The 25,738-nt window shown below is 34.9% G+C and overlaps 2 protein-coding genes across 3 annotated transcripts; both read left to right on the top strand.

Annotated features, from left to right (window-relative positions):
* The first annotated feature begins 247 nt into the window (after window positions 1-247).
* LOC125470345 (heavy metal-associated isoprenylated plant protein 47-like) lies at window positions 248-24,191 on the top strand. 2 transcript variants are annotated; one of them, XM_048569297.1, is made up of 3 exons: window positions 248-401; window positions 670-748; window positions 20,588-24,191. In XM_048569297.1, the coding sequence occupies exons 1-3, from the start codon at window positions 327-329 to the stop codon at window positions 20,815-20,817; spliced, it is 384 nt and encodes a 127-aa protein (XP_048425254.1). In that variant the 5' UTR covers window positions 248-326; the 3' UTR covers window positions 20,818-24,191. The 2 variants fall into 2 exon arrangements, with proteins under 2 accessions (XP_048425254.1, XP_048425253.1); XM_048569296.1 differs by lacking the exons at window positions 248-401; window positions 670-748 and adding exons at window positions 18,783-18,932; window positions 19,181-19,259.
* Window positions 14,625-15,621, top strand: LOC125470346 (heavy metal-associated isoprenylated plant protein 41-like). The gene is made up of 2 exons (XM_048569298.1): window positions 14,625-14,812; window positions 15,203-15,621. The coding sequence occupies exons 1-2, from the start codon at window positions 14,725-14,727 to the stop codon at window positions 15,475-15,477; spliced, it is 363 nt and encodes a 120-aa protein (XP_048425255.1). The 5' UTR covers window positions 14,625-14,724; the 3' UTR covers window positions 15,478-15,621.
* Window positions 24,192-25,738: the final 1,547 nt, after the last annotated feature.

Genomic DNA, 25,738 nt, shown 5'->3' with positions numbered 1-25,738 from the left:
CCTCCCTCCCTTAATTTGTATTCCATCTGAAAAATCTAAGCACGGTTTTGGCTCAGTTTGTGGAAATGTTGGAACGTCTCTCTCCCCCTTTTATTTGTGTTCCATCTGAAAAATCAAAGTATTTTGGAGCCAAATTTGAACCTAAGCACAGTTTTGTCTCAGTTTGTGGAAATGTTGGTTTCCATGTATTTGCTTGAAGTCTAGTTTAAGACACGCTGTATCTGTGGGGACAGGTCAACCCAAGGTAATATATTTTACAAAGACTAGGCTCCTATAAATAAAGCATAGCATTCCAAGTACTTTGTACGTGTTGAAGTGGAGAAAAAATGCAGTCAAATATAGATAGATTTATAGAGTGCTTTTGCGTTCCGAAAGAGCAACCTTCCCTCTCCAGCATGAAGGCAAGCCCTTTGATTAATTTGTTCTTAAAACATAATGTATTTCAATATTCATTGCACCGCAATTGTAGTTCAAGTAGTTAACAGTGTTTATCTCATACACGAGGTTTGTATTTGAAGGTCCCTACTCCCACCGATCACTTATATACCAAAAAATAAATAAATAAATAAATAAAAACAACGTATTCTGTTTGTTTTATCAAAGTTACATTTTCATTTGTAGGAAGATGAAACCATAGGCTTTAACTATGTGTGATCTTCATATATGCAGCAAAAGATTGTCATGAAAGTGCAACTAAACTCTGAGAAGTGCAGAACCAAGGCCTTGAAGATTGCTGCAAAGGCCAAAGGTGTATGCATCAAATTTCAGATAACTACGAATTTATTTGAGACTGCCTTAATGATTGATGATTAATTAATTAATTAATTAATTAATTGTGGGTTAATTACTACCTAATCAGGTGTGAGCAAAGTGTCCATATAAGTAGACAAAGGGCAGGTGGAGGTGATCGGAAATGGAGTTGATGCCGTTTGCTTGGCCAAGTTGTTGAAGAACAAGCTTGGCTTCGCCACCATAGTAGTTGTTGAAGAAGTGAAAAAATCAGCTGACGAAAAACCAGCGGTTCCAATTCCATGGACATCAAGCTATGTTCACTATCCACTGTGTCATGTGCAAAATGATGGGTTCTACCAATACTAAAATAAGCACTTTTACTTGAGTTCTTTTCTTCTCAGTGATATAGAAAATAGATAACCCAAGTGTAACAACTTTTATTATTTAATAAAGAATTTGTAGTTCAAGTGATTAAAAACGTTTATTATGCACTTAAAATGTCTAAAAAATCCAATATTTTGATCGATTAGATTTATCACTTAATTATCATCTCATATCATATGGAACTAATACAAAACAGTTAAAGCCCGAACAAATAAAAATTTGTTCTAGACGAAACGGGTGGCTCAAATTAATATTACATGCAAGGTTGATCAATCGTACCAATACCAATAAGACTCCACCATATGTTTTCAAGATAGGCTCACATAGATGGATCCTAGGACTACACACAGCAACAGTCACATAGATGATAATGTATTTGTCCTCTATCTTTAGCTAAAAAATGAAAACTAAAACTAAAAATTATAAGTAAATTAAGTATCAAATGAGCCTCTAAATTTTACTCCCATATATCCCTTCACATGCGGCGAATTTTTAAGTCAAATAAGTGGACAACATGAATTGGGTGGCCATGGAGCACGTGTGGCCTTTAGACTTCACACATGGGCCAACCTACTATGATGCCATGAATAAAGAAGAGGGTCCATCATAAAACTAATTGACAATATAGAGAGTAGCCCAACCTTTCATAAGCCTCTGCAAGGTTTCTTCGTTTTCCGATATAAAACTCTTTTACCTTCACATTCTCACACTGACGGATGGACCATCCATGAGTAACATCAAGGCTAAGAACTATATGAATGGTGGCCGTTTTGACCATGGGACTGAAGGTATTGTCGTAATCAAAACCACGTTGCTGACCATATATCCTTTAGCTACGAGACAGGCTCTATAAACGTTCAATGGAACCATCTGCGTGGTGCTTGACTTTGAACACCCAATTACAAGGCATTCTGATGAGGAGATGGAGGCATCAAAGAAAACGTCAACTGTATTTTACTAAAGAATTAATTTGAGTAATCTCCGGTGGCGTTGACTAAGTGTATGGAAACCTAGGTTTTTAAGCTGTGGAAATAGCTTGTCTCCTATTGAGACTAGTCAACAGCAGGTAATGGTATTATTAAGCGGTTAGCGGGGTCAAGGTGGAGGCCAAGATGAACTAAACGGATTTTATGTAAATTTATTATATTATATATATATATATATAAGTGCATATTTAGATTAAAAAAAAACATAATTGTATTGTGATTTATCAATTGCAAAATAAAATGACATACAAATTATAAAGTATTAGAATATATTGCAAAATGGGTAACAAACATATAATAAGTGTTCATCCAAGTATTTAACAAGTTTCTTACATTTTATTGACAAAATAAAATACAAAAATAAAATTATCGATTTTCTATCTAAATGAGAGTCGTGACATAGGCAGGTTTAAGCGAGTTAGGCGAGCGCCTAAGCGGGATAGGCGGAAGCCTAAGTGGATTTAGGTGCACTTTCTTAATTTTTAAACGCCTAGAGACTAACCGGGATCATGACTAGCCGCCTAGCTCTTAGGCGAGGCCTAAACATTGTTAGGCAGAAATTTTTAGAATCGTGCTATAAATATAGCATAGCTTTTGGTACTTTCTATTAACCTCTAAGAGCAGTTCCAGCCCAAGGAAAATGGACCGACACCAAGTGAAGAAAATGGACCGGGACTCTGTCCATCACCTCCAGCCCAAGAAACAGGCTGGCACCCAGCCCAAGCCAGGCAGCAGCCCAGCCTATTTCGGACGGACCCAGAAGCCGGTCCATTTGATGGCGCGTGCACAACACGCGGGAGTCCAGGCGAGTAGCCGACAAGCTTTGCAGGCGGTGGGGCCCGCGTGCAGGGCAACTTGCATTCATCCGGCTGAGGGCTACGTGGCCCTCCTCAGAGCCGTTGGATTTCCAACGGTAAAAAAAATTTTAATTTCACTTTTAAATTGGACCGTCCGATCACAGATCAACGGTCCACGTTTTTTTCACCAAAAATTTAAAAAAAAAAAAAAAAAAAGGCCCAACGGTCAGAAATTTGACCGTTGGCCACGTGTCAGCGTGTTGGCTGTTGGATTTGATTATTTTTCAAATCCAACGGTCCAGATTAATTACAACATTAAAATTTATTAAAAATTAATTAAAAATTGTCAAATTTTTTTAAAAAAATACAGAAAAATTTTAAAAAATTAATTTTTTTTTTCTATAAATACCTAACCCTCATCTTCCACCTTACACCACATTTCAATAATTTCTACACTTTCTACACTTTCTACATTTGAATATTTTGTACACTTTGAGAGAAAAAAATGACTTCGTGGAAGCTCAGTGAAGATGTTACGTTGTGTGAATGTTGGGTTCGCACTACTCATGACCCAATTACAGGTTTCATGTTGTGCCAACAACCTTTTCTGCTGCTCTTGCAACTGTTTATACGCTCTCCTTGAAGAAGACATTGTAAGAACTCAAGATTTGAAAACGATAAAGAAGAATTCTGAGCTAAAAAAAAGGATTGAGTTTAGTGTGAGGATGGATGTAGGGATGTAGGGTTTATATGGACAAAAAAGAAGAAGATGAGGCTCTGGACAATGCCACGTGGCACTACGTGATTGGTTGAAAATCTTAGCGGAAATCTATTCAAAAAATAGCACGTTCGGATAATGACACGTGGCGTGACGAGATTGGTTAAAAATCTTATCAAAATCTTGTCTAAATTATTGTAAACAGGAAGTGACACGTGGGTTGTCGGGATTGGTTGAAAATCTTAGCGGAAATCTATTCAAAAAATAGCACGTTCGGATAATGACACGTGGCGTGACGAGATTGGTTAAAAATCTTATCAAAATCTTGTCTAAATTATTGTAAACAGGAAGTGACACGTGGGTTGTCGGGATTGGTTGAAAATCTTAGCGGAAATCTATTCAAAAAATAGTACGTTCGGATAATGACACGTGGCGTGACGAGATTGGTTAAAAATCCTATCCGAAATTAAAACTATTTTTTTTATTATTTTATAAAAAATTTATTTAATATTTTAAATGGACTGGGTGCCAGCGCATTTTGTAGGGGTGGAGATCGTTTGTGCCAGTGCATTTTTAGACTAGGTGCCAGCACATTTTTTTTGGGGTGGAGATGCTTTGGCCTATTACTGTTCATTGGGTCTATTACTGTTCAATTAAGTGGATAAATGGGCTGGGTGTTGGTGCAAAGTGGATAGGGGTGGAGTTGCTCTAAAGTGCTCAAGTCCAAGAAACAAAATACCCAACAGAAATTCATCGATTCATAGAATATAGAGTTTCCGTACAGAAAAAAAGCTTGATTTTTATACAAAGGTGCAGCAAAAGATAGTTATGAAAGTGCATTTGAGCTCTGAAAAACTCAGAACCAAGGCCTTGAAGATTGTAGCCGTCGCTAAAGGTATGCAAAATATATGCACCAGTCTTTAAACTTAAGGCCTTCCTCGTCCATGATCTGAATGGATCTTTTAGTCCAGAAATATCTAAAAGCCATCTCCAGCAAGTAGGTTAGAATTAGGTATGGTTTGGCATTGAGGTACTTATATAAAAAAAAATGCTTATTTTTAAAGTTTTTATGTTGAAGGAATTTGGTAAACTAAAAGAAAAGGGATTATTTTGGAAGCTACTGTGATTGACAGCTAAAATCATCAGAAAAGCTGAAGCAGCTAAATGCTGCTTTGGAAAACTAGCTTTTTTTTAAAGCATGCGGAGCTACAGTGCATCTTTAATGAAACTTTCTAAAGTCCAATAACACCCTCGAACTAGAAACGGCTTTGACGATCTCCATCCTTCGCCGATCTCCATCGTCCCTCGAACCAGAAACGGCTCCATTTGCCATCTTCTCTAATCACCAAACCAGAAATGGCTTCACCGATCTCCATCGTCCCTCGAACCCAACCCCTTCTTTGCTTCAAAATGATTTCTCTCTCTCCTACGAGACCCGATGGATCTGTCTTCATCATCAGACGCATGAACCCACAACTTCAATTGACTCAATCTTGTTCCCCTGCACAAGAAATGGAAACACAGAAACCCACCAGACTACCACAGCCAAAACCGATAATCGCAAAAAAAAAATAAATAAATAAATAAATAAATCATAAAACTCTTATTTTTCCTCTTCTACTTCAAGAATCTACAGACAAAAAGAACAACAACAATTCAATTTCTCCTTCTTCAAAGTTTACAACTTTGAATTTGTTTCAAAAAAAAAAAACAAGGAGGAGGTGGAAGAGATAACCTTGAGTCGCTGTTTGCGGAAGGAAGAGAGGCTGGACTAGAGATAGTGAGAAGCTTGTCATTGTCATCGATCAATCCCTCTGAAACCCTATCATTGCCCCTACAGAACTACAAGATCGTTTTGTTGAGGATGTCGTTGATCTGCTACAGCGGCTATTGATGTATGAAGGACGAGATCGATTCGTCTGATAGCCAAAAGGATGAGATGGACGAAAGCCCATAGAGGATTGGAGGGGCAAAGCGAAGTGGTCTTGCTCCGATGGCAGATGCCATGTCAACTACATGAAGAAGGAGGAAATTAAAATAGAAAAAATGAAGAATGAGTAGAGAAAAAAATAAATAAAGACAAAAAATTGGGGAGTGGGGGAGAGTCGGGACACTTCTACATAGATTATTAACAAATGAAGATGGATAAAAGAAAGATAGGAGACTTCTAGTGTGAAATCCTGTTTCTGGATTTCATTATTATAATCTACGTATTGGTATTATAGAGATTTATATTATTTTCGGGAAATTAATTATTTAAAATCCGTAGACCATTCGAGGTCACAATTTATATTGTTGAATAGATTTCGAGATCACGAACGCATAGGCGAAAGCAGTTTGCTAGTCCAGGTTTTAAAGGTATAGTTATGGACATTTGAAGTTGTGATGCTAAACGATAGTTTTTAAATTTATTTTAAACTCCCATCTTGTGGAAAAAAGGCCAATCATATTTATATGAGTTAAAGGGAATTGACCAAGGAGGAATGAAGAAGAAAAAAAAAATAAATAGAAGAGATCAAAAGGGAGGGCTGCTACCCAAATGGGGGAGAGGAAGGAAAGGGCTTTTGCCCAATCAGGAAGAAGGTGGTGAGAGATGACCAATGGGAGAGCAGGAAAGGAGGGGAAAGGAGGAGGTGCGAAGCACCCAACCAAGCAGACCCATTACCCAGGCGTGCGACCCGGTTTCAAACCGGTGTGAAATTACAGCGGTTCCTCGCCCTTTTTTGTCCAATTTTCCGATGAATTGGACCTATAAACCATTCTCAATCATCACCTTGGCCCTCTCTCTTCTTGCTTCACCAAAAATTTGAAGAAATTTGTTGGTATTTTGGTACAAAAATCCTAATGGGCGCCGCGGGAGTTCTTCGTCTTCAGGCGAGTAAATTTGAATCAAATTCCTTCGATCACCATCACCCATAGCATCCTCTTGAGACAAGGAACAAAGCCCAAGCAGTGATGGAGGCGTCGGAGCAAGTTTGGAGGTCGAATCGAACACACCCATTCTAGGGTTTCCGTACGGTTTTAGCAAAAGTGGAGTCTTTCTAGGCCAAATTGGATTTGGCCATAGGTATAAAGTTTACTCTACTATTTGAGATCTTCAATTCTATAATTTTTAAGAATTTTTTTAAATAGTTGAATTTTCTGGCAAGTCGGGGCGCCTAGGCCTGGCAATTTATGACACGACCCGATAACCCGACACGACACGACACGACACGAAATTAACAGGTGTTCGGGTCGACACGATAACGAATCGGGTCGTTATCGAGTAACCCGATAAGCACCTGCTAAGATAACGGGTTGATTCGGGTATACACGTGGGTAACACGATACACAATAAGCAGAATATTATTTTTATAATTTTATAACCCTAAAAAAATACTGTAATAATTATATACATTAATTTAACAATTTTATACCCCTAAAAATTATAATATATATATATATATATATATATTAAATTAACTATAAAGTCTATAATAATTATAATAATTATATATACTATAATAATTATACCCCCAAAATATTAACTATCTATAATAATTATATATATATATATATATTAAATTTTGAATTAAATTTTATAAAAACTATAATAATTATTAATTAATATGCATGATGCATTGATGCATATGCATTGCATCCATTGATTAATTTGATTTGATTTCATTCCATTCCTGCCGTCATTTTTGAAGAAAAATGGAGGGAAAATGAAAATGATAAGAAAGATTGAAAATGAAATAAAAAAGTGAGGAAATTAGGGAAAGATGCTGGAGGGAAAAGTGAAAATGATAAGAAAAAGTTGAAAAGGAAACAAAAAAGAGGGGAAAAATGAAAATTAATAAAAGTGGTGAGAAATTTTTTTTTTTTTTAAGTTATTAACTTTTTATCACACATATGACATATCTCACTATTTTTATAATGACACACATGATGTACTATTCCGTGTACCAGTCAATTATACGTACAAAATAAATAGATTTAAATCTACTTAATAAATATATATATATATACACACACACACTACACACACCATTGGAACTTGATTGATGGGATACGAATTCTCCGAAACTAATTTCAACGATCCCAACCGTCAAACTTGTTTGTATATGCTTTGAGATCACATCAACAAAAAATCGCAAAAAACAAACATTCAGAGATCAAGTAATGGGACAAAACTTTTCGACGGTTATAAAAGAAAAATCACGATTTAACGGTTATTTTAACTTTGATTTTGATGATTTTTTATAGCTACACTCCTTGACCCTATATGAATACAATGAATGAATTCGATCTTCAATTTAAAATATTTACACGAATGGATACCACAAAATCTTATGTTATACTTGATGAAAGTATAAATAAACTCTAAGAAGTGTTAGTTAATATATTGTTTTTATGGGATACGAATTCTCTTAAACTAATTTCAAAGATCCCAACTATCATACTTATTTGTATATGCTTTGAGATCACATCAGCAAAAAATCACAAAAAACAAACATTCAGAGATCAAGTAACGGGACAAAGCTTTTCGATGGTTATAAACGAAAAATCACGATTTAACGGTTATTTTAACTCCAATTTTGATGATTTTTTACAGCTACACTCCTTGACCCTATATGAATACATTGAATGAATTCGATCTTCAATTTAAAATATTTACACAAGTGTATACCACAAAATCTTATGTCATACTTAATGAAAGTATAAATAAACTCTAAGTGTTAGTCAATCTATCGTTTTGATGGGATACGAATTCTCCAAAACTAATTTCAACGATCCAAATCGTCAAACTTGTTTGTATATGCTTGGAGATCACATCAGCAAAAAATCACAAAAAACAAACATTCAGAAATCAAGTAACGGAACAAAACTCTTCAACGGTTATAAACGAAAAATCACGATTTAACGGTTATTTTAACTCCGATTTTGATGATTTTTTACAGCTACACTCCTTGATCCTATACGAATACAATGAATGAATTCGATCTTCAATTTAAAATATTTACACAAGTGTATACCACAAAATCTTATGTTATACTTAATGAAAGTATAAATAAACTTTTAAGTGTTAGTCAATCTATCGTTTTGATGGGATACGAATTCTCCAAAACTAATTTCAATGATCCAAACCGTCAAACTTGTTTGTATATTCTTGGAGATCACATCAACAAAAAATCACAAAAAAAAAACATTCAGAGATCAAGTAACAGGACAAAGCTTTTCGACGGTTATAAACGAAAAATCACAATTTAACGGTTATTTTAACTCCGATTTTGATGATTTTTTACAGCTACACTCATTGACCCTATATGAATACAATGAATGAATTTCATCTTCAATTTAAAATATTTACACAAGTGGATACCACAAAAATCTTATGTTATACTTAATGAAAGTATAAATAAACTCTAAGTGTTAGTCAATCTATCGTTTTGATGGGATACAAATTCTCCAAAACTAATTTCAACGATCCAAACCGTCAACTTATTTGTATATGCTTTGAGATCACATCAGCAAAAAATTGCAAAAAACAAACATTCAGGGATCAAGTAACGGGACAAAAATTTTCGACGGTTATAAACGAAAAATCACGATTTAACGATTATTTTAACTCCGATTTTGATGCTTTTTTACAGCTACACTCCTTGACCCTATATGAATACAAAGAATGAATTTGATCTTCAATTTAAAATATTTACACTAGTGGATGTGGATATCACAAAATCTAATGTTATATACTTAATAAAAGTATGAATCAACTATAATATTAATAATTATATACATTAATTTAACAATTTTCTTTCTTGGTGACAAATGGAGCGTTTTCATTATCCGATACTTTCTCAGTTAGCACGAGATGTGTTAACAATTCCCATTTCAACTGTTGCATTAGAATCTGCATTTAGTATTGGGGGTAGAGTACTAGATTAGTATCGTAGTTCATTGTCACCAGAAATAGTTCAAGCTTTGTTGTGCACACGAGATTGGCTATTTGGAAAAGGAGGTAATATATTTTTATATGGTATATTGTTATTATTTTGGTAAACTTCTCATAATTTGAATGATTTTTAATGTTTGGTTTTTCCATACTTAGTTTATGCGGAAGAGAGTTCTGACGTAGAAAACCTTACTGAAAACATCTTCAACATAACTCTTGAAGGCAATAGATCAAGCCAAAGTTCCAATACAATTTCATGATGATCGATGTATATTGAAGATTTTGTAAATGGAGGTGTAAACTTTTGAGAACAAAAACTCTTTATCCTTGCACATTTAATACGTGTAATAGATTAGTAGTGTATGTATTATTTTTATTAGGCTCTTATTTTCGAGTGTAGATGTAGTACTAAAACGACAAATGTTTTATGTTTTGAAGTAATATTTATGTGGCAATGTGTGGTATGTGCAAATTTTAAAAAAATATATATTTTTCTTAACGGGTCATAATGGGTCGGGTCACTTTACCCTTTGGATAAAGTGACCCGACCTGTTAAGGACCCATTAAGATAACGGGTGTGACACGACACGACCCGTTAAGATAACAGGTGTTACACGAAAATGACACGAACACGACAGACATGACCCGTTTGCCAGGCCTAGGGGCGCCTGACCGCCACCCGCGGCGGCGCATGCAGCGGCACGTGGCCTGTGGGCTGATAATGTCTTTTTGAGCACTTTTAGATGCCATGAGTTCATGTTTGATATCCGTACGACGTAAATTGATTTTTTGGACTTAGCTTCATTTCGATACATGAATAAGTCAAAATATGAACCAATGATCCAGATCCAACCGTTGGATCGTCACCAAACTTTAAGACATTATAATAAGTAATATTTTAGGATGTTAGGAACTTACAGATCAGGAATCCGAAGTACGGATCTTCCCAAATTGGATTTCTAATTTGTAAAATAAATTGTTGATCACCACCTAACTTTAGTAATTGGCGGAGATCCGACTGTCGGATCACGATGAGATTTTAGTATGTTGTTCTTCGAGAATAATGTGGACCTTAGGAAGTTACGGATTTAGATTATGATGTGCGGATCTTCTGTATCAAATTTTGTAGTGTTTTGGATCCTACTGTTGACCGAGAATTGACTTTTGGTCAACATGTCTCGAAACGTTCTAAATACTAAAATTAGTACTACGGGGGACTAATTGAAGTCTAGTGGGCTTACATTGGTTAGAGAGTGATTTGAGTATATGAGATATGGATATTAACTTATTTTCTTTTATTAATATCGTATGTGAATATGTCTTGGTCTTATAAATGGGATTTGTATTGAAATGTGATTTTATATATTAGCCATAGATTGTGTTATTAAACATGAATTGGTTTGTGTACTGATGATGGTTGGGATATATTTGAGTTTAATTATCTTTTAGTACTATGATTGATGTGTATGATTATTTTTATGATAAGGTTATCCTAGAATCCTATTTGAAGTATGTTGTAGCACCTATATGCTTGTGTGACTTATTAGTGATGGCCTTGAGAAGTTGATGGTGTAGATGACTACGTTGAAACTCATAGACGTTGAGATGTGGTTAAGTTGTGTGTTGAAGTTATTACACCATGTAGCAGAGGTACATGGATGGTCCTACTTGGTATATCCGCGATGGGAGACCCTACGTATTTAGGGATGATCATGCCTGGTATATCAGCGTTGGATGATCATCACTTGCACAATTATGTTGAAACATAATGATGTATATGATGGATGAAATAGAAACCTTGATTATCATGTGGGTTATTATGTAGCTTGAATTGAATAATTCATGCTTGTCAAGTCCAAATGTTTGATTGAGTAATGTTATGCCTTTTTGGCTTGAACGAATCGTGTTATATGTCGAGTTATAGAGAAGTTGAACTACGAATGACTTGATCTCTAATGAGGGTACGTAGGCAGTCTAACGAAGAGGTTAGATGCAGCCATAAAAGATACGAAAAATTATTATGCATCTGGATCTTGAATGATACTTTGTATATATTCAGGAGGCGGGGTATGTTAGATATACGGGTATTTGGTGACGTCACGTGTCGATCCTGGACGTATGTTGGGATCGGGGCGTGACATCTAGAGAGATTATAAATAAATAAAAGACATAGATTATTAATAAATGAAGATGGATAAAAGAAAGATAGGACTGATTTATTATTTTACATTTAACATTATACTCATTTTATACCCTTTTTGGTCATTTCACACAGTTACAGCTGTTTTACATAAAAGTTTACCAAACACTATCATATTGTGTTTTTTTTTTTCAAAAGCACTTTTACAAAAAAAGTTTATCAAATATTGTGCTGCATTATTTTACAGCTGCTTATTCTCACAGCACGGCAGAATCAATTTTTTTTCAAAGCACAGCAATACCAGGCTTGCCAAATATAGCAAGCCTTTTAGCCAATTCTAAATCTTTTTAGAACCCATGTGGCCTCAGCTATACATTAAAATATGTATTTTAGAGGGCTAAATTGTAATTCGGGCTATGGTTAGCCTTCCATCAAGGGAGATGACTTGGGCACTCTTATTTTTTTAATTTTATTTTTTATATATTCTTTGGTAACAATATAAATATTTTTATCTTAACTAATGAAAATTAGCATATGATCGTTCATGTAAGCAGATGTGAGCAAAGTGTCGATAGAAGCGGAGATAGGGTATCTGGAGGTGTTGGAGATGGAGTTGATTCCATGAGATTGACCATGTCGTTGAGGAAGAAGCTTGGCCATGCCACCATACTAAGTGTTGAAGAAGTAAAAGGAAAAACTGACGAGAAAAAGCCAACTACTTATCCAATAACTTGGACATCAAGCTATATCCAATATCCACAATATCCTCTACACCATCACGTAGTTCATGATCAATATCCGCAAGAAGCCAATTGTTCTATTATGTAATTGTTGTTGACATTGAGTTTGATGATTAATCATTGTGGTTGTAGTGGAATGTAGAAACTGCTTCTGCTTCTGCTGTGCTTTTTAACAAAACTGTTTTTGTTATTCTGTGAGAATAAACAACTATAAAATAAAGTTGGTAAACTTTTTTCAGTAAAAGTGCTTTTAACAAAAAGACAGTGTCTGAATATTTGATAAACTTTTATATAAATTGATGTGAATAAGTTGGCCAGGCATAATGTACATGATGAAATGATAAAAAATGCGAAAGAATTTACTATTGGGGGAATATTAGCATAAATTGAAAGTTTAGGATGCTCAAAATCAAATTGAAAGTTCAGAGCAAAATGGAACAAGGTGCGAAATTCAGGAGATTCAAGGGCTCCTGCTAAGAGAAATTGATCCTTAGACGCATCGTATAAGACAGACAATAAACTTTTATGCAACAAAAGCGGGATTCTTAGTCCGGTTAATTCGATACTCGAAATGTTACGTCCATTTCAAGGCATATCTTACATCAATCGAGATATCCATCATGGAATACTCCTGTCCTCTGTAACGATTAACAAACCCGACATAACTTACTTAGAATGACGATACAACCTTCATGAATCTAGCGCAGCTTTCCCTTGTCATAAGTAGCTATGTTTTGGGGCTCGCACTCTGGACTAAACAACAGAACCAGCAAAGTAGTGGATGAGCTCACAGATACCGCTCCACAAGCCGCCCACCGACGACTCCTCGGAACTGTAATTCTCGGACCAGCAAATCACAGAAACAACAACATACAAGCCCTGACTCTGTGTAAATACAATAGAATGGATAGTATTTACAGCTACAACGAGGTATTCAACATGGAAAAACAAAACCATCCGAAAAGCAAGTTTGTCCAAGGCTTAAACTTGGCATTCGATTATTATGATCAAGCACAAATCATTGAGTTGAATAGAGAAAGCATGTTGATAGAACAAACCGTAATGCAATCTGCAAAGGATCCAGAATCCCAACGATCCGCCAACAGTGAAAATACCGGCAGTCTGTTCTACAACTTTCTGCTACAATTCAGAGCTTCCTTCTCACACCTAGTAATGCTATTGGCCTTAACCTACTGAAAATTGTAAAAGCCTAATTTAAAAACAAATTAAAAATAAGGTAAACTGAACAGTACCGGAAACTTTTCTTTAAATTTGCCTAACAAATACCATCATGCTTCAACCACTTGTATATTGCACAAAGCTTCTAACATTATGCATACTCATGAGCACCCTAAAGTTAACATGTGCACGTCATGAGCACCCTGCTTTTATTCATAAAACCAATTTTTGTATCTTCAAAGGTGGGGATCCTACTTTTAACTCTAAGGTTAATATGGGCACGCCATGAGCACCCTGCTTTTTAATGTTATATAGAATTGTGTGTAACTATTGAGCCCAAAGCTAAACATGACATTGCATTTGACTTCAAAATACTGAACAACTCATATAAGCACTAAATCTCGAATATCCCTGATCATGAGATGTATAATATTTGTCACAATAAATTAAGTGAGACCTATTTAAGATTAATATTTTGTTAGTGAATGCAAAACTTGTTATAAATCTTAATTAAGTGATGGATTGTAACTCCCTGTATTTTGAATTCAAACCCTCTATTTTTTTTTTCTTTTGGTGTAGAATAATATAAAATATCGTTTGTAATACTTTGTGTAATAATCAATCAAAAAAAAAAAAATTGGCGTAATTTAAAGGCTTGCACATATATATGATTCGTGTCATGAAGTTCACTTTATTCATTCTGGAATCACAAGAAGCTTCTACAGCTAGCTAGCTAGCTGCTATGTGTATTTCACGGAAAGTACTTACGAAATGAAAGATTAATTTCCAATTAATTATTTTAATCAAATCAAAGTAGAATCTACTAGGTCTTAATAAAGAATTTGAGAAATCTACGGTGGCCTTAATTTGACTAAGCTTGTGGAAACCTTGGATTTTAAGTTTCTGGAATATCTCGTCTGCTGTTGAGATTAGTCAACAGCAGGTAATGGTATTATAAGACGACGAAGCTCCTATAAATACAGCATAGCTTTTTACTACTTTTTATTGACCTCTAAGTGCTCAAGTACAACAAACAAAAATACCCAACAAAAATCATCGATTCGTAGAATATAGAGTTTCCGTACGAAAAACAATCTAGCCTTTTGTACAATGGTGCAGCAAAAGATAGTTATGAAGGTGCACTTGAGCTCTGAAAAACTCAGAACCAAGGCGTTGAAGATTGCTGCAGTCGCTAAAGGTATGCAAAATATATGCACCAATCTTTGAACTTAAGGCCATCCTCATCCACGATCTAAAGGGATCTTTTAGTCCATAAAATATCTAAAAGCCATCTCCAGCAAGAAGGTTATAAGGAGGCTGCATCTAGTTATCAGCAGGCTAAAGGGCTACAGGCTTGGCTAATATAGCAAGCCTTTTCGCCAAGCTAATCTTTTTGGAACCCATGTGGCCCCAGCTATATATTAAAATATGTATATTAGAGGGCCAAAATACAGTTCGGGGTATACTTATCCGTCTATGACCGGGAGATGATTTAGGCACTCTTATTTTTTTATATTTTCTTTGGGAACAATATAATCATTTTTATGTTAACCAATGAATATTAACATATGATCGAACATGTAAGCAGGTGTGAGCAAAGTGTCGATAGATGTGGAGAAAGAGCAGCTAGAGGTGATTGGAGATGGAGTTGATTCCATGAGATTGACCATGTCGTTGAGGAAGAAGCTTGGCCATACCACCATACTAAGTGTTGGAGAAGTTAAAGGAAAAACCGACGAGAAAAAACCAACTACTTATCCAATAACTTGGACATCAGGCTATATCCAATATCCACAACATCCTCCACACTATCACGTAGTTCATGATCAATATCCACAAGAAACCAATTGTTCTATTATGTAATTGTTGTTGACTCTGAGTTTAATGATTAATCATCGTTACCAACCAACATTCACAATCAAGATCGTCAATGCTCATTTGTGCTGAATGCTGAGTTACACCACCATTTTGAAATTATAATCTCTATACTTGTACTCACAATTTAGATTTTGTTTGATCTTTTTAACCATGGAATTGTACCTCTGTCTCCTACTATAAATTGGGCAACTGAGAATCCACGCACCTTACCTATCAATATACATTTAAGAGAAAGAATCAGGTTTAAGTTTACACTGCCTTTGATAAAATAAAAATTGACAAGTGAAAATTTTCAAGAGTTAAGGGCACATCTATAACAGTGATGTTGCAACTCGATTCCACTCTCACTCCCACTCATGCGTGGGGGCAGTACATCATTGTTACTTGAAAGTTATACTTCAGCTTATAGAAAAATACTTACGTGTACCTGAAACATGTCTCACGTAGTGTTTTTTTTTTTTTTCACTGCAATTCATAGAGGCATGCATTCAAAATAGGGCTAATGACCAAATGATGTTATGGGGCTTTGAGTTTTTAGCTTGTGAGACTGGTGATTATGTTTTGGTGATCGATTACATTAAATCTTCATCAGGTAATAATTTTGGGAGAAACTTTTAGCTTGTGGTAATGTTTTTTTTTTTTTTTTTTTTTTTTTTTTTTGTAAGCGATCTTGCAAACACAAAACGCCCACCACAAGTATAAGTCTTTGCCTGGATTGACTCACAAGCATAGATGATTCCGATGCCGTGCGACATCAGCAATACCATAAGTAACTACAGGATATCTTTGTCCTTGACTAAACGTGGAGTGATGATGAAAGTTGCAATTGATTGATTTTGTTCTTGTTCTCTCACTCATTTTGGATACTATCATAGTATAAATAATTAGTAATTAGACTATGTACAGTTGACCGGTTGTCAAGAAACTTTATCATTTAGTTACTTATATATAGGATTATTAGGATCCGGTGGCACATGTTTTTCACATATATTGGACACAAATTTTTGTGAAGTTCACTATGTAATGTATTTCAATTATCTAATCATTTATCTTTTACGTCTTACCTCACAGATCATGTTTACAGAAAATTATCCAAATTCGAAATCATATGACTGTTAAATTAAATTTATTGTTTCTTGTAAACCAAGATCAATCAAATGTAGAATGCACAACCTTAGAGAGAGAGAATGAAGAACGGACAGAGAGAGATCGTGCCATTACTTAGAGAGGAAGAAGGAGCTCAATTGTGTTGTTTCATTAACTAACTCATATCTTCTTACAAGCTTAGTATATATTGTCCTAACTATGACACCTTACAAGATAAGCTACCATTACAACTATTATAACTGCTTATGTAATCTAATGACACTTCTCAATAGCTCAATCATTGATTTTATACTTCTAATATTTCTTTGTAAAGCTGTATTTGTCCAATTTCTTCATTCTAAATTAATGTCTTAATGATTTTGGATTTGTCTAATTTTGTGCACCAATGATCTATAAATGATATACTAAAATATAAACGATTTGGATCGTTAAAGTAGATTACGAAGTGGGCCCTGCTAAATGTCCAATTTATCAAACATGGTTCATGTACTCAAGGGGACCGTCAAAAATAAATTTTAGATGAAATCAAAGATGTTTAATCAATCAAGTAAGAGTATCATTATGTTTAGTACGGGTGCAACTCGGGCGTATTGGATGGTCAACCCAACCCTAATCCAACGTTCACAATTCACGTTTGGGTTGGGTTCAGGTTCAATTTGGTTCGGGTTTACTTGGGTTGTGTTGGGATTTGTCCAACTTTATCAAGTTCAATCTTATAACACCTTGTTTTGCAAGATTTTAAATTTTTAAACCCTACAACGTCAATACTAGTTAAAATTCAATTTTACACATCATCCACACAAAAGTAAACCAAATATTGTGGAGACCAAATCGAATATTTCAACTATGCGAAGTTCAAAATAAAATTACAAAAGAATACCAAAATTTCAACTAAAAGAATATAAAAGCAACATCAGGACTCATTGTTCAAATAAAAAACAACAAAAAATCTTATCCATGGTCATCCCAAACAAAACATGTACCTAACTTATATACTACAAAGCGGATTGGGTAATATGTGCATGATAGAGTTCGGGTTAGAAATCGAGGTTGAGTTGAAATGGGTGGACAAGATATCAACTGAACCCAACCCAATAAATGGTCGGGTGGGGTTTGGACGGGTTTCTACTTCATTCCAACCTGCCCGATTGGGTTTGAAATCAAATTAGACATGAGCGATTCGTGTTAACCCAACTCAAGTTGCACCCCTATTATTTATCAAGCCATTATCTTTCTTGTACTTTTATAAATTAATAAACCTATTTAAACACATAAAACTAACACATAGGCAAACATACTTTCCATCTCTACCAAATTTTGGTAAGCTTTTGCTACGCATAGAAGTCCTAAATACTCACCCTTTTTAAAGATACTGATTTAGGCATCGGAGATCCATTAGCCAAACTCCCCCCCCCCCCACCTCGTGTTGTCTTTGATCAAAGATGTTAATTGTTTTGTACGTACAAATTCGTCAAGACTGAAGATGACGGATTTTTGCTACCATAATAATACTTGCTTTCCCTTACTTGCGAATAATAATCAAAGCTGATTAATCTCTTATAATCTTCATTGGAAGATCATCCCTATAAATATAAAAAAAAATAAAAAAATAAAAAAACCTTCGGATTGGAAATCGTTTAGTTATCTAAATGTATCAAATAAATCAACAGCATAAGTACCAAGTAGCATATTCATGATGACTTGTTGATTTATTTGATACAATTGGATGACTAAACGATCTCCAATTCAAATGATTTTTTTAGAAATGATCTTTAAAAGAAAATTAAGATATTGAACGATCCCAATTATGAATTTATACTGTAAAAATACATCATTCGCAAATGAAGGAATGAACGTACGTATCCCAAAAAAAGAAATGCAAGCATTATCCAAATATATATATATGTAAAATACCTCTATCTCCCTCTCCTCTCTCTCTCCCTTAATTTGTATTCCATCTGAAAATTCTAAGCACGGTTTTGGCTCAGTTTGTGGAAATGTTGGAACGTCTCTCTCCCCCTTTTATTTGTGTTCCGTCTGAAAAATCAAAGTATTTTGGAGCCAAATTTGAACCTAAGCACAGTTTTGTCTCAGTTTGTGGAAATGTTGGTTTCCATCTATTTTCTTGAAGTCTAGTTTAAGTTCGCTGTATCTGTGGGGACAGGTCAACCCAAGGTAATATATTTTCCAAAGACTAGGCTCCTATAAATAAAGCATAACATTCCAAGTACTTTGTACGTGTTAGAGTAGAGAAAAAGATGTATTCATTCATAGATAGATTTATAGAGTGCTTTTGCGTTCCCAAAGCGCAACCTTCCCTCTCCAGCATGAAGGCAAGCCTTTTCATTAATTTGTTCTTAAAACATAATGTGTTTCAATATTCATTGCACCGTAATTGTAGTTCAAGTAATTAACAGTGTTTATCTCATACACGAGGTTTATATTTGAAGGTCCCTCCTCCCAAGGATCACTTATATACCCAAAAAAAAAACATATTCTGTTTGTTTTATCAAAGTTACGTTTTCATTTTTAGGAAGATGAAACCAAAGGCTTTAACTATGTGTGATCTTCATATATGCAGCAAAAGATTGTCATGAAAGTGCAACTAAACTCTGAGAAGTGCAGAACCAAGGCCTTGAAGATTGCTGCAAAGACCAAAGGTTTGCATCAAATTTCAGATAACTACAAATTTATTTGTGACTGCCTTAATGACTGATGATTAATTAATTAAGGGTTATTTAGATATAGACACTTGCAACTCTTATTTCCTAGACAAAAACCCACCTAGTTATAAACATCTAAATAAAACCCAAATTTAAAAATGACTGTCAAGTATAGAAGTAATTGACATATTATTACAAAATGTTTACAACTTGTACCACAATATTTAAAATAAAATCATTAAATGTTATTACTCACCTTAATTACAATGAAAATATAATTATTCCACATATTATTACCCCTAACGCACACATATATACGTTCAAATGTATATATTACTACCATAAGCTCAATGTGTGTGTGTGTGTGTGTACACACATATATAGTTTACCTATATATATATAGTACTACTATACGTTCACATATATATATACACACACACATGAACAGTGCTACATATATGTTTGAAAACTAATTAATCTACCTATATTTAAATTTATGATGAGCAAATAACATATATTATGTAGGTAAATTAATATTGAATCAAATAACATTCTTTTATTTTGTAGGTAATTTATTTTCCATGTATTATTACATATATTTGGCACATTTTATTATTATAAGATATATGTGCAAATAATAGGTAAAGTAATTTTTGAATAAAATACAATTGCTTTATTTTGTAAGTAAATTAATTTTGAATCAAATAACATTTGTCCATTATGTAGGTATTTTATTTTGTATGTAGGCACATTTTATTATTATATGCACAAATAATAGGTAAACTAGTATTGAATAAAATAATAATTTTTTAATGTAGGTACATTATTTTGCATATATTGGGTATGCTTTATTATGTAGGTAAATTATTTTGCATGAATTTTTATGTATATCATGCATGTTTTTTTGTTGTTGTTATATATATATATGTGTGTGTGAAATAATTTACCTACATTTATATCTAAAATATAATTTTATTAACTTAACTGAGCATGTATTACTACATTTATTAGGCATGTTTTATTGGTATTATATATTAGGCAATGAATTTATTATTTTTATTTTTGTAAAATCATTAATTATCCCTTACAATTTGTATGGAATTAATTGTGTAAATCAAACATTCAAATAGTGGGCATTGAAAATTTTTAAATGTGTAAAGTCAAATATCATTAATGAATTTGCTGACGTGGAATCTAGTCAATGAGTTTTATTCGAGTAAAAAACTTATATCGGGTTTTATATGGAGAAAATTAAGTTTTAGGGATTAAAGTCATATTTTCAGTTAATTAATTAACTAGTTATGGGTTAATTACCACATAAGCAGGTGTGAGCAAAGTGTCCATAGAAGTAGACAAGGGGCAGGTGGAGGTGATCGGAAATGGAATTGATGCCGTTTGCTTGGCCAAGTTGTTGAAGAACAAGCTTGGCTTCGCCACCATAGTAGTTGTTGAAGAAGTGAAAAAAGAAAAGGAGGAAAAGCCAGCGGTTCCAATTCCATGGATATCAAGCTATCTTCACTATCCACAGTATCATGCGTACTATGATGGGTTCTAAGGATACTAAAATAAGCGCTTTTACTTGAGTTCTTTTCTTCTCAGTGATATAGAAAATAGATACCCCAAGTATAAGAACTTTTATTATTTAATAAGGAACTTATAGTTCAAGTGATTAAAAGCATTTATTCTACACTCAAAATGTCTAAAAAATCCAATATTTTGATCGATAAGATTTATCACTTAATTATCATCTCATATCATATGGAACTAATACCAAACAGATAAAGCCCGAACAAATAAAAATTTGTTCTAGACTAAACGGGTGGCTCAAATTAATATTACATGCAAGGTTGATCAATCGCACCAATACCAATTAGACTCCACCATATGTTTTCAGGATAAGCTCCACATAGATGGGTCCTAGGACTACATACACATCAGCAACAGTCACATAGATGATAATGTATTTGTCCTCTATCTTTAGCTAACAAATGAAAACTAAAACTAAAAATTATAAGTAAATTAAGTATCAAACGAGCCTCTAAATTTTACTCCCACGTATCACTTTACGTGCGGCGAATTTTTAAGTGAAACACGTGGACAACATGAATTAGGTGGCCATGAAGCACGTGTGGCCTTTGGACTTCACACATAGGCCAACCTGCTATGATGCCATGAATAAAGAAGAGGGTAATAAAATCAATTGGCAATATAGGGAATAGCCCAACCTTTTATAAGTCTTTGCAAGGTTTCTTAGTTTACTGACATGAAACTCTTTTACCTTCACATTCTCATACTGACGGATGGACCATCCATGAGTAACATCAAGGCTAAGAACTATATGAATGGTGGCAGTTATGACCATGGGACTGAAGGTATTGTCGTAATCAAAACCACGTTGTTGACCATATCATTTAGCTACTAGACAGTCTTTATAAACATTCAATGGAACCATCTGCGTGGTGCTTGACTTTGAACACCCAATTACAAGGCATTCTGGACCAGACCTGCTTGAAAATACAAGAAGCCGGGCTGGGGCGGATTTTACTATTTTAAAACTAAGAACCGGACCTAATCCGGCCCGTATAAAACGGGTCGGTTCCTATGGGTCCAACGGGTACCCTGTTTTTTTTTTTTTTCTTCTTCTAATTTCCAATGTTCTAGAACCCAGATTCCTAGTCAAATTTGAGTTCGAAATTGAATTAGACGGGAAGAGGACGTCGTTGGAGATCAAATCAAACTCTTTCCTTAACCGCTGCAAGAAAATCCTGCAAGCGTCCATCCTCAGTTCAACAACTGTAGCCAATTATTTTTTTTTTTTCTGCCAACACAAAAGGTGAGGGATGACCTCGTTGAGGTCGTCTTCCTCAGCACAGAAGGGAATCTACGGTTGAGAATAAGTCGTGCACAACCCAGTTGATGCCCGAGTGTTGGACGAAATGTGTGACTACATGCTTAAGCAAGTCGTAGGCTATTTTGAGGTAGGGGGCTTTGTTGATGGTAGCTCGGAGGTGGACTCAACGGATTCAGGTAAGCCATCAACAACGGAGAGAGGAAGCTTAACGAAATCGATCGAGTTAATAGCACTACAGAATCTGGGGAGTCAAACCAGATTAGGTGGTCAACTCCAATCTCTTCACCTTCATCTTCTCCGATCTGTTTGAGTGCCACAGAATCGACCCAGTTGTTCACCTTCGTCTTCTCCAATCTGCTTAAGCCTCCCGTTTTTCGTTGTTCGCCCCCTCGAGTTCAACAGAGAGAGATATTGAGTTTGTCATTTTTCCCTTTGAGTTCAATAGAAAGAGACCGAGAATCGATAGGGATGAAAGTTATTCTGGACTCTAGAAGAGAAAGATCGAGAGGGAGAAGATCTAGACACAAGAAGGATGATGGAGAGAGGAGATTCAGTCTGAGATTGGGAGTCTTCTAGAAAGTGAATTGAGAGGAGATTCAATTCATTGGATATGGTCCGGGCCGGGGGCCCATGTCTTTAGAAAATTGGAACCGCCCCTTCCTGCCGTTTACTTGGACCCGCCTCGCCCCGCCCCGTTTGGTATATAACATAATATGGACCCACCCCGAACAGCTAGTACTCACCCATACCTGCAGGCCCAGGGCCCGTTTGCCTACCCCTAGTATTATCAAGCGGTTAGTCGGGTCTAGGTGGAGGCCTAAACGAACTAAACTAAACGGATTTTATGTAAATTTATTATATTATATATATATATGTGCATATTTAGACTTACAAAATGCAAAATTGTATTGTGATTTATCAATTGCAAAATAAAATGACATACAAATTATAAAGTATTAGAACATATTGCAAAATGAGTAACAAACATATAGTAAGTGTTCATCCAAGTATTTAACAAGTCTCTTACATTTTATTGACAAAATAAAATAAAAAATTAAAGTCACCGATTTTCTATCTAAATGAGAGTCGTGACATAAGCAGGTTTAGGCAAGCTAGGCAAGCGCCTAAGCAGGATAAGCGGAAGCCTAAGTGGATTTAGGACCACTTTCTTAGTTTTTAAACGCCTAGAGACTAACCAGTATCATGGCTAGCTGCCTAGCTCTTAGGCGAGGCCTAGGCAATGTTAGGTAGAGATTTTTAGAATAGTGCTATAAATATAGCATAGCTTTCGGTACTTTTTATTAACCTCTAAAGTGCTCAAGTCCAAGAAACAAAAATACACAACAGAAATTCATAGATTCATAAAATATAGAGTTTCCGTACAGAAAATAGCTAGATTTTTATACAAAGGTGTAGCAAAAGATAGTTATGAATGTGCAATTGAGCTGTGAAAAACTCAGAACCAAGGCCTTGAAGATTGCTGCAGTCGCTAAAGGTATGCAAAATATATGCAGCAGTCTTTAAACTTAAGGCCATCCTCGTCCATGATCTGAATGGATCTTTTAGTCCAGAAATATCTAAAAACCTTCTCCAGCAAGCAGGTTAAAATTAGGTATGGTTCGGCATTGAGGTGCTTAAAAAAAAGCTACTTATTTTCAAAGTTTTTATGTTGAAGGTGTTTGGTAAACTAAAACAAAAGGGGATTATTTTGGAAGCTGCTGTGATTGACAGCTGAAATCATCAGCAAAACTGAAGCAGCTAAATGCTGCTGGAAAACTGGCTTTTTTTCAAAGCACGCAGAGCTACAGTGCATCTTTAATGAAACTTTCTAAAGTCCAATAACACCCTCGAACCAGAAACGGCTTCACCGATCTCCATCGTCCCTCGAACCCAACCCCTTCTTGGCTTCAAATTGATTTCTCTCTCTCCTACGAGACCCAATGGATTTGTCTCCATCATCTGACGCATGAACCCACAACTTCAATCGACTCAATCTTGTTCCCCTACACAAGAAATGGAAACACAGAAACCCACCAGACTACCACAACCAAAACCGATAATCGCATAAAAAAAAAATATCATAAAACTATCATTTTTCCTCTGCTACTTCAAGAATCTGCAGACAAAAAGAACAACAACAATTCAATTTCTCCTTCTTCAAAGTTTACAACTTTGAATTTGTTTCAAATAAAAAAAATAAAAAACGAGGAGGAGGTGGAAGAGATAACCTTAAGTCGCTGCTTGCAGAAGGAAGAGAGGTTGGACTGGAGACAGTGAGAAGCTTGTCGTTGTCATCAGTCAATCCCTCTAAAACCCTTTCATTGCCACTACAGAACTACAAGATCGTTTTGCTGAGGACATCGTCGATATGCTAAATCGGTTGTTATCGATTCGTTTGATAGGCAAAAGGATGAGATTAACGAAAGCCCGCAGAGGATTGGAGAGGCGAAGCGAAGCAGTCTTGCTCTGATGGCAGTTGCCATGTCAACTAGATGAAGGAGGAAATTAAAATAAAAAAGATGAAGCAGGAACAGAAAAAAAAAATAAAGACAGAAAATTGTGGAGTGGGGGAGAGTCGGGAGACTTCTACATAGATTATTAACAAATTAAGATGGATAAAAGAAAGATAAGAGACTTCTAGAGAGATTAGTAATAAATAAAAGACATAGATTATTAATAAAGGAAGATGGATAAAAGAAAGATAAAGCTGGTTTATTATTTTACATTGAACATTATACTCATTTTATACCCTTTTTGGTCATTTCACACAGTCAAAGCTATTTTACATAAAGGTTTAGCAAACACTATAATATTGTTTTTTTTTTTTTTCCAAAAGCACTTTTACAAAAAAGTTTACCAAACACTCTGCTGTTTTATTTCATAACTATTTATTCTCACAGCACAGTGGAATCAATTTTTTTTTCAAAGCAGAATAATACCTAGCTTGCCAAATATAGCAAGCCTTTTAGCGAAGGCTAAATCTTTTTAGAACCCATGTGGCCTCAGCCATACATTAAAGTATGTATTTTAGAGGGCTAAATTATAATTCAGGCTATCGTTAGCCTTCTATCAACGAAGATGACTTGGGCACTCTTTTTTTTATTTTTATTTTTATTTTTTATATATTCTTTGGTAACAATATAAATATTTTTATCTTAACAAATGAAAATTAGCATATGATCGTTCATGTAAGCAGGCGTGAGCAAAGTGTCGATAGAAGCGGAGACAGGGCAACTGGAGGTGTTGGAGATGGAGTTGATTCCATGAGATTGACCATGTCGTTGAGGAAGAAGCTTGGCCATGCCACCATACTAAGTGTTGAAGAAGTTAAAGGAAAAACTGACGAGAAAAAGCCAACTACTTATCCAATAACTTGAACATCAAGCTATATCCAATATCCACAATATCCTCTACACTATCACGTAGTTCATGATCAATATCCGCAAGAAGCCAATTGTTCTATTATGTAATTGTTGTTGACATTGAGTTTGATGATTAATCATCGTTACTAACCAACATTCACGCACCTTACCCGTCAATATATATTTTAGAGAAATAATAATGTTTAAGTTTACACCATATTTGATATAAAAATATGACAAGTTAAAAATTTCAAGAGTTTATG

The sequence above is a fragment of a genome, unplaced genomic scaffold (genome assembly GCF_019419815.1).
Source record: "Pyrus x bretschneideri cultivar Hongxiangsu unplaced genomic scaffold, Pyrus_bretschneideri_v1 Contig5, whole genome shotgun sequence".
NCBI classification, from domain to species: domain Eukaryota; kingdom Viridiplantae; phylum Streptophyta; class Magnoliopsida; order Rosales; family Rosaceae; genus Pyrus; species Pyrus x bretschneideri.
This window is presented reverse-complemented; position numbering and strand designations above follow the sequence as displayed.

Coding starts and splice junctions, on each gene's coding strand:
- LOC125470346 (XM_048569298.1), top strand. CDS start 14,725: ATGGTGCAGCAAAAGATAGTTATGAAGGTGCACTTGAGCTCTGAAAAA. Junction 14,813..15,202: donor GATTGCTGCAGTCGCTAAAG/GTATGCAAAATA, acceptor ACATGTAAGCAG/GTGTGAGCAAAGTGTCGATA.
- LOC125470345 (XM_048569297.1), top strand. CDS start 327: ATGCAGTCAAATATAGATAGATTTATAGAGTGCTTTTGCGTTCCGAAA. Junction 402..669: donor CTTCCCTCTCCAGCATGAAG/GCAAGCCCTTTG, acceptor TCATATATGCAG/CAAAAGATTGTCATGAAAGT. Junction 749..20,587: donor GATTGCTGCAAAGGCCAAAG/GTGTATGCATCA, acceptor CCACATAAGCAG/GTGTGAGCAAAGTGTCCATA.